General features: G+C 27.6%; 2 protein-coding genes across 2 annotated transcripts; one reads left to right on the top strand and one right to left on the bottom strand.

The window, feature by feature from the left end:
* Positions 1-509: 509 nt before the first annotated feature.
* On the top strand, positions 510-5,308 carry OCT59_026171 (uncharacterized protein; the record flags this gene model as incomplete). Its single annotated transcript, XM_066142993.1, has 6 exons — positions 510-713; positions 1,275-1,347; positions 1,418-1,602; positions 1,690-2,017; positions 2,087-5,187; positions 5,258-5,308. 6 exons carry the CDS (start codon positions 510-512, stop codon positions 5,306-5,308), a joined length of 3,942 nt encoding a protein of 1,313 aa, XP_065992556.1.
* Positions 5,309-8,464: 3,156 nt separating this feature from the next.
* On the bottom strand, positions 8,465-9,892 carry OCT59_026172 (uncharacterized protein; the record flags this gene model as incomplete). Its single annotated transcript, XM_025325210.1, has 1 exon — positions 8,465-9,892. The coding sequence occupies one exon, from the start codon at positions 9,890-9,892 to the stop codon at positions 8,465-8,467; it is 1,428 nt and encodes a 475-aa protein (XP_025182264.1).
* Positions 9,893-10,269: the final 377 nt, after the last annotated feature.

Raw genomic sequence — 10,269 nt, forward strand, 5'->3', positions numbered from 1 at the left:
TCATCACCAAAAATGGCAGGAAATATGAACGTTAATAAAAAAGCTCACTTATCATAATGTGACTTAAAGTAAAGGATTTTTTGGACGCAGTGTAAAATAGCCATCTTTTCGCATATTTCATTTATTTTATTGTTTTTTATTCTCTGCTTAATTTGCATTTCAGATTTAAATCGATTATTTTTACGTTAGCTTGCTTGCAGTTTGTTGTGTGCTTACATATAAGATTAAACACATTTACTTTGAAAATATGTACCAATTAGTCAGTGATTTAATCTTTCGCTCGTAGCACAGTAATTATTTAGTCCTGTTTATGATTTCTAAGAAATATTTAATGGTATGTCTTAAATTTAAAATTCATTGAATCAATGAATCAATGAATCAATGAGTAATTCAAACATTTAAGAATGTGATCGACATAATATTGAACTTTGCGTTATTTTCTTTTCCAAAAATCTAAAATCTAACGAAGTATTTTTTTAAAAAAACAAAAAAAAAATTAAAAAATTAAAATGTCGAATAAGTACATCAGTTGGTTAGAAGACTCAATTATTAATGAACATTTAAATTATTATGAATATTCAGAATTTAATAATATGCAACAAATAGCAATAGGTGGATTTGGAATTGTTTTTCGTGCTAACTGGAAAAATACTATATTTGTTCTGAAATCTTTTAATAATGAAAAATCAACACTTAAAGAAGTCGTTAATGAGGTATAAAATTTATATTACTGAAATTTATCGTCACCGGTCATAAAATTTTTGACTTTTTAGAAAAACTAATATTAAGCAGAATTCTAATTAATAACGATCTTATAATAAAGAGACCGCGATTTAGTATTATTTTAATGAATTTAGAAAATAAATTTTTCTATTATGCAGATCAAATGATTGAAAATGTAAATTTATCGAGGATTGCCTTCCCGGATCTATTCACGGAAAATTGGAATATAAAAACGGATCGATTAATTAATCGAAAATCGAATTATCCGATAATTTTAGCCGAATCTTTGAATGTTATGTCACGTGATCTGGAAAAAATGTCTCACGAGAATTCTTGTGGGAAACGATTAAATCGCGATCAGTAATAATGAAAATCAACTTCAATCCCTAATTCAATAATTGTTCCCGTAGCGTTTCTTAGAAAATATTTGCATTATATGTTTACTATGTTGACTTATTATATCACATGATGATGATTATACTCGCAATAATTTTATGACCGGTTATTATTAGTACCACTATTTATGTTAATTTATTTCATACTTATTGCAGTTAAAATTACATCGGAGGGTTCATACTCACGAAAACATAATAAAGTGTTGTGGAATCACGAAGAACGAAACTCGTAAGAATCAATAAATCCATCTTATTTTCTAAATTAGTATGTCCTTTAACGCTTTAATTATTTAATTTAGCAGAAATAATAGATCAAATGAACAATTATACTTTAGTTTTGGAATATGCTAATAATGGCACATTAAATACGTACTTATGCGAACATTTTAATGAACTTGAATGGAAGGATAAATTTTGCTTGGCATTACAGTTGGCATCCGCTGTATTGTGTTTGCATGAACATGATATTATTCATCGTGATCTGGTATTGACTTACTTGTATATTAAATCATCATTTATATTAGTTATTATAATTTAAATTAATCGATATCTTTTTTGTCAATATAATTAGCATGCAAACAATATACTCGTGCATGATAAGAATATTAAATTGGCGGACTTTGGATTATCAAGAAAAATTTCCGAGTCGTCAAGTAATTCATCAAAAATACTCGGTGTATTACCTTATGTAGATCCAAAGAGGTTTAGAGATAACAAATATCAATTAAATAAAAAATCTGATATATATAGTGTTGGGGTCATTATGTGGCAAATATCAAGTGGACATCAACCATTTGAAAGTATAGGATATGGCATAGATATAACCTTAGCAATATATGCAGGGGGAAGAGAAGGAGTTATTGATGGTACACCTATTGAGTATAGCAATCTATACATGAGTAAGTATACTCAAATATACTATATTTTTTTTCGAAATTTTCTTGTTAACGCTTATTCTTTTCAATTAGAATGTTGGAAACAAGAGCCAGATGAACGTCCAGATGCACAAACTCTTGTTTCAACTCTTAAGTCTCACTATGCTAATTCAGTTAGTGAAAAAATAGAAAAATATCCACAACATACAGAAATAAACGATATTTCAATGATTTCAATAAGTGGCATCATACCAACAGTTTATTGGCATCAAATGATGTCCGAAAATGGGGATAAAAATGCACAATATAAATTAGGCAAATTCTACCAATATGAAATAGCAGATGAAGCTAAAGCATTTGAATGGTATAAAAAATCGGCTGAACAGGATTGTAGTGAAGCACAAAATGAACTTGGGATTTTTTATGAAAATGGTATTGGTACAGAAAAAGATTTAGAAAAAGCAATTTACTGGTATCTAAAAGCAGCAAATAATAGAAATAAAGCAGCACAATACAATTTAGGTAAATGTTATGAATACGGAAAAGGTATTGAAAAGAATGAAATTAAAGCATTTGAATGGTATAAAATATCAGCTGAACAAGAACATAATGATGCACAATATACAATTGGAATTTTTTATGAAAATGGTATTGGTACAGAAGAAAATTTAGAAATAGCTTTTTATTGGTATCAAAAGGCGGCGATAATTGGCAATAAATTTGCACAATGTAAACTAGGCAAATTTTACCAATATGAAATTGCAGATGAAGCTAAAGCATTTGAATGGTATAAAAAATCGGCTGAACAGAATTGTAGTGAAGCACAAAACGAACTTGGAACTTTTTATGAAAATAGTATTGGTACAGAAAAAGATCTAGAAAAAGCAATTTACTGGTATCTAAAAGCAGCAAATAATAGCAATAAAGTAGCACAATACAACTTAGGTAAATGTTATGAATACGGAAAAGGTATTGAAAAGAACGAAATTGAAGCATTTGATTGGTATAAAAGATCAGCTAAACAAGGATATAATGATGCACAATATATTATTGGAATATTTTATGAAAATGGTATTGGTACAGAAAAAGATTTAGAAATGGCTTTTCATTGGTATCAAAAGGCGGCAATAATTGGCAATAAATTTGCACAATGTAAATTAGGCACATTTTACCAATATGAAACTGCAGATGAAGCTAAAGCATTTGAATGGTATGAAAAATCGGCTGAACAGAATTGTAGTGAAGCACAAAATGAACTTGGAATTTTTTATGAAAATGGAATTGGTACAGAAAAAGATTTAGAAAAAGCAAATTATTGGTATCTAAAAGCAGCAAATAATAGAAATAAAGTAGCACAATACAATTTAGGTAAATGTTATGAATACGGAAAAGGTATTCAAAAGAATGAAATTAAAGCATTTGATTGGTATAAAAGATCAGCTAGACAGGAATATAATGATGCACAATATATAATTGGAATTTTTTATGAAAATGGTATTGGTACAGAAGAAGATTTAGATATGGCTTTTTATTGGTATCAAAAGGCGGCAATAGTTGATAATAAATTTGCACAATATAAATTAGGCAAACTCTATCAACATGAACTTGCAGATGAAGCTCTAGCATTTGAATGGTATAAAAAATCGGCTGAACAGGATTGTAATGAAGCACAGAATGAACTTGGAATTTTTTATGAAAATGGAATTGGTACAGAAAAAGATTTAGAAGCAGCAATTTACTGGTATCTAAAAGCAGCAAATAATAGAAATAGAGTAGCACAATATAATTTAGGATTATTTTATGAGCATGGATATGGAGTTAAAAAGGATGAAGCTGAAGCATTTATATGGTATAAAAAATCAGCTGAACAAGAATGTATTGATGCGCAGAATAAGTTAGGAACTTGTTATGAAAATGGCATAGGTACAAATAAAGATTTAGAAAAGGCAATTTATTGGTATAAAAAAGCAGTAAATTATGGAGATGAAATTGCACAATATAACTTGGGTAAATGCTATTATAATGAAAACGGGATAAAAAATAATAAAGCATTTAAATTAATTAAAAAATCAGCTGAGAAAGGATACAATATAGCACAAAATTATCTAGGATTTTTATATGAATGTGGGAATGGTGTTGAGAGAAATGAAATGGAAGCAATTAATTGGTATAAGAAATCAGCTAAACAAGGATATAGTAATGCACAATATAAGCTTGGATTTTTTTATGAAAATGGTATTGGTACAGGAATAAATTTAAAAAAAGCAATTTATTGGTACCAAGAAGCCGCAAAAAGTGGCAATGAAATTGCACAATATAATTTAGGCAAATGTTATGAATACGGAAAAGGTATTGAAAAGAATGAAATTAAAGCATTTGAATGGTATAAAATATCAGCTGAACAAGGACATAATTATGCACAATGTCGTCTGGGATTTTTTCATAAGAATGGTATTGGTACAATAAAAGACTTAAGAATGGCCTTTTATTGGTATAATAAAGCAGCAGAAAATGGTGATGAAATTGCACAATTTAATTTAGGTCTATGTTATGAAAATGGAGATGGAATTGGAAAAGATGAAGTTAAAGCATTTGAATGGTATAAAAAATCGGCCCAACAAGATTATGGTGGGGCACAGAATAATCTAGGGTTATTTTGTGAAAGTGGTATTGTTACAGCAGAAGACTTGGAAATGGCTTTTTATTGGTATCACAAAGCAGCAGGAAATGGAAATAAAACTGCGCAATATAATTTAGGTAAATGTTATCAACATGGAGTTGGGATTGGAAAAGATGAAATTAAAGCATTTGAATGGTACAAAAGATCAGCTGAACAAGAATATTGTCACGCACAATACAAACTTGGAATATTTTATGAAGATGGTATTGATACAGCAAAAGACTTTAAAATGGCTTTTTATTGGTATCATAAAGCAGCAGGAAATGGAAATAAAAATGCGCAATATGATTTAGGTAGATGTTATAGATATGGAGTTGGGATTGAAAAAGATGAAGTTAAAGCATTTGAATGGTACAAAAGATCAGCTGAACAAGGATACAGTAATGCACAATATGATTTAGGATCATGTTATAAATATGGTATAGGTACAGGAAAAGATTTGGTTCAAGCTAATTACTGGCTTAAGAAAGCATCAAATAGCGGATACAAAGCCACTACGAATAATTCCTTAAAGGTAAGGTTTAGCAAATTAGTCATTTTATTTTATCATTAGCCTATACTAATCACCTAATTTATATATATAGACTAAGAAATTAAATAAAATGTTTAATTGGTTTAAATGTTTTTCAAATTAAAAAGTGGAAAGTAGATATTAAGGTTGAATATTTCATTTTTATTTCTACTCTTTATATATTTAGCAAATTCACTTGTAGATCAATTAAACTTTAAATAAAAGGCATTTTTTTCTAAAGTAACGGTTGTAAATATAAATTTGAATTAAATAATTTGATTAGTTTATTATTATTCTGACAGGATTTTATAAAGTATGAAAATTTTCACGTTTGAACTATTTATCCGTTTATTTGTTCTTAGCTGTTGAACAGCTCAATGGTTCCCGCTTGGCTCACTCTCTAACTATATTTATATAGATATTAGATACTAGAACATGTGAACTGAAGTTAATTAAATAAAAAAAGCGAATTTTGATTGGTTATTGAACAACCCTATAAAAAATGTTTGTCCGATAAAGGGGTCAATTTTCCGGACACTCGCATGCTATTATACAATATTTGTTACAATTTAATACAAGATGCGGAAATTGAGAACGTACAATATCATGATAAATGTCCAATAAATGTCAAGTAAATGTTCAGAACGGGATCGATTTTCCAAACAAAAAACCGAACAATGTTTGGACAATATCTTTTATAGGGCAAATTCGATTTACAAGCCAATTCGAGCTGGCTCGTTCAGTTGTAGCAATTCGGAGATGACTTTGGCTCCATTTTTAAAAAATAGGCGACTTATTACTTACATATGAACGTGTTCAGTTAGTCTCTATTATCAGGTCATGAGTCAGTCCAGGTCATGATATCAATAGCATGCTTATATCACCTTGCCGATCATTTGCCGATCACATAATTCCAATTTTAAAATTTATTGCAAAAGCCACAAATATTTTCAAAATAATGTGGCAAAAAAATTATGGAAATATAAGCTAAGCATTGAATTATTATATAATTTTAATTATATAATTATTGGCATAATTTTTTAATATTTTTATAACACATTATTCATATCATAATTTTTTGCCGATCATCAGACAAAATTTGATGGGCGGAGATGAATATGCATGGGCGAAATTCAAAACTTTGCACAAATATTCTTTATATTATGTAGAATCTATAAAAAAAATAATGCAGTGATCTGATTCATAATGCAGGTGTTTTATTAGTAACATATTTAGTGAATAATTTCGTAAAATGAATGAATATATGCCAAATAATAATAAAAGCTAAAAAGTTTCCAATGAAATTTAATATACAATAAATTAGAACTAAATTTAAGTTATTTGTGAAATTTGAGCATATATTATTATGTAAATTTTTTTAGCAACGGTATTATATTATGTGATAATTGAATAAATGATCAGCAAATGATCGACAAATGATCAGTGATAAAATAGGGATGTCCGCTATGCTGATATCAATGATATATTCTTTCATACAAATACCTAACTGATAACTGTTTATAGCAGTTTAAATTAACATCATAGATAGTATTTTTGCTTACTCTTTAAGTTTACTTAATATACACACAGAGGTTTTAAATACCAGTTTTTTGCTTTTTACATTTTTTGATTTTTTATTGTCCAGAATTTGTCTGGAATTTTTTCTCGTCTAACTACCAGAATTTGTCCGGGTTTTTTTGTCCAGAGATTGTCCAAAATGTGTCCAGGATTTTGTGTCCAGAATTTGTCCAGTTTTGTCTATCCAAAATTTGTCCTGAATTTTTCATGTCTGGACAAATTCCGGACTTCAAAAAATTCCGGACACCATATTTTTTCATAATTTTGGACATTTTCCAGACATTTTATAGGTATATTGAACAATTTCCGAACAGTTTTGGTGACAAATTCTGGACATTCTTTTTTCGTAGGGCTGGTGAGGTCGAGTTCATAATTAGGAAATGTAAAGCATACATTATTTATTTATTGACCACGTGATGAAAACCGACAAGATATGGTTTATAGCATGCATTTGACAGAAACAATCTATCGACCCAGCGGACAACGGAACACTTTGTGTTAGCTCCGAGCTAATATTATATTTTAGAATAAAGTTTGGTTTTGCTGTTTATCAATTTCAGTTATTATTAATACAGTTTTTTTTAAAAAAAAATATAAATATAAAAAAGATTTTACTGATAGTCTTTTTTTTTTTAAGAAAAAAAAACGATTTATCAATAATTTTCCAATTAATTTCACAAAACGGTCATCTATAATTTTAGATTTATAAAGAATTTTATTTGTATCATAATATTGATTGGAGCAAACAGTTAATGGTTACTTAGAAATACAGTTTGAAAATGCCGATAGCTGATCACTAAAAAGGCTTCACGTCAGTGTTCGGAAATGACCTGGTCATTTGACCATTTAAATGATTTATGAAATCATTTGTCATTATTCATAATCATTTGTCATTTGGTCATTTCAATCATTTGATTTTGATTGGCTAATATTTATCACATAAATAATCATGTGACTATAATTAAAAAATAATGAATGTAGTGTAGGCAAAAATCATAATGCTGGCCAAAATTACATTCAAATGACCAAGATCATTTGTCATTTGAGCATTGAAATGACATGTCATTTGTCATTTATCATTTGAATCATTTGGTCATTTCAAGTCATTTGCCGAACACTGCTTCACGTTGACTACTTTAACTTTACTTATTTGGCCAGAATTATGTTTTTGATCAACGTGATATGCTATAAATAAATGATAAAATTTCGAGCTTGATAGCTACAAGAACAGCTAAAGAAACCAAACCAGCCGAAACTTCTGAATGAAGCTTAATTCTTAAAGTGAAGATGCCACCGAAAGTGGCTTCAAATTAAGAATTGCAAGAAAGGGAGAAAAGAGATCGGCCATTATAAACCAGATGACGGATATTACTATAATTTAGTAAGTCATTGCATCCAAATTTTACGAAAAACATTTCATTTATTTTTCCTAACAAAATTAATAAGTAAAGTTATTTGTGGCGACTTTCTCTTTAATCATTATAATATTTTTAATTTATATAAATAAATAATATTTATCAAAAATAAAATAAATGTTTATTAAGATACAAAAGTATGTGAAGTCGTTACATGATATACTCTATATATTAATAAACTACAAGTGAAATATTAAATTAAATAAATAGATAGTCCTAGTAAAATATTAAAGTAATAAGGAAAAAAAAATGTTATTGGATGGACACTAACAATCTCGAAAAAAAATTTATAGATAATTAAGTGGATTATTTTTAAGAACATTATCATCAATAAAATTTTGAATTACATTTGAAAATTCTTTATTAAAATAATTACGATTTAAATCAAATTCAAAATAAAGTGAATAATTTCTTTCCTTCAGATTATTTAAAAATTTTTCTATTGCTTCAACTGAGAATTTCCATGAACCTTTTATTTCAATACGTTGTAAATTTTTTGAAGTTGATTTTAATAAAATTTTTAAAACTGCATCACCATTTAATGATTCATCAATAAGAGATCCATCATATATTTTTATATGTTTTAATTGGCTACAATTAATTAATAGATCTCCTAATGAATCATAGATCGTATCAACAAAAGGAATACAAAAGTATTCAAGTTTTGGACAATATTGATATATTGCTATAATGATTTGTATAATATCTTCTGCTCTAATATTATTAGCAAATTGATTATGAATTTTAATTCTTTTAAGACAACCGCTTGTATTTTGGATTAATTCTTTTACTTCTGTAAGGTGACAAACCCTAAGACCTTGAAGTTTTGGTAATTTAATTGAATGTAGACCATTCATAGTTCTCGTGAAATATCCTAACATTAAAGTTTCTAAATTTACAAAAGAATCTAATATAGTAAGAGGAATACATAATCGAGTTTTGCCATGAATATGTTTAAGTGTGTTCTTATGTTTAATTAATGCTTGACCTATCTCCTCACAAAAATTATCCCAGTTTCGTCCTTCATTTCCATTATAAGTGAAATATTCTAATTTATTTTGAGCTTCAATTAATTTAATTAATCCTTGATTATTATTTTTATTACTATCTTTTAATTCAAGTTTTCTGATATTAACACAAATTTCCGCCAAGATATGAAAGAATCTTTCATCTATATGCTGCCCACAAATTAATTCAACAATATTGGATAGATTTCCTTTTAATCTTATGAAATTCAATATATCATATTTCTTGTAACATAATTTATGAGAAATGTTAAGACGATATAATTTAAAACATTTTTTAAAAATCATATCATAAAATACTTCTTCCAAAATCTTTGCCTGAAATCTTGAAAGTGGTGGATCAAAATAATCTTTAATAACTTCTGTTACATCAAATGTAACGATAGTTTTACAATAACTTATATAATTGAATAATGGTTTTTGTGTTTGTATAAAAGATAAATTAATTTCATTCTTAATAAGTATATTTTTTGATTCTTCAGATAAAAATGTAAGAAGGATTTTAACAAGTGAAATATTCTTCTCATAAGGTCCTGATTTTAAATTACGATTTATACAATTTCTCCATAATATTGGTATAGTTAAATCACACCAAGGTTTATTCATTAAAAGACAATTAAATAATGTATTATAATCATCCTCCAACGCTTTAATTATTAAAGCAAATATATCAGGTATGAGTTTAGACATTGTTATCAACAATATATATATATATATATGAGAAGTTTTGAGTTTAGAAAGATAAAAATTGTGTTTTATACTGATTTTATATAAAAAAAATGATAAATGCAAGAAAAATAAATGCGACAAACAAAGTGATTCTTAATTTACACAATGCGCATCGGCGCAGTCAATAGTTATTGTTACCAAGTTTTTTTGAGATCGTCCAATTTATTCGCCGCAGAAAAATTGGCAGATCATACTGTACAACAATAACAATTTTTATTGTTTTGAAGTTATGGTATGTGCCACAACACTTCCAACTAAAATTTGATTCCCAAACTAACAAAGAACAATTATTCAACCAATTATCTTTGATTATAATTAAAACTTTTGTTACAAGTCAC

This window comes from Rhizophagus irregularis, chromosome 6 (genome assembly GCF_026210795.1).
Source record: "Rhizophagus irregularis chromosome 6, complete sequence".
Taxonomy (NCBI): Eukaryota; Fungi; Glomeromycota; class Glomeromycetes; order Glomerales; family Glomeraceae; genus Rhizophagus; species Rhizophagus irregularis.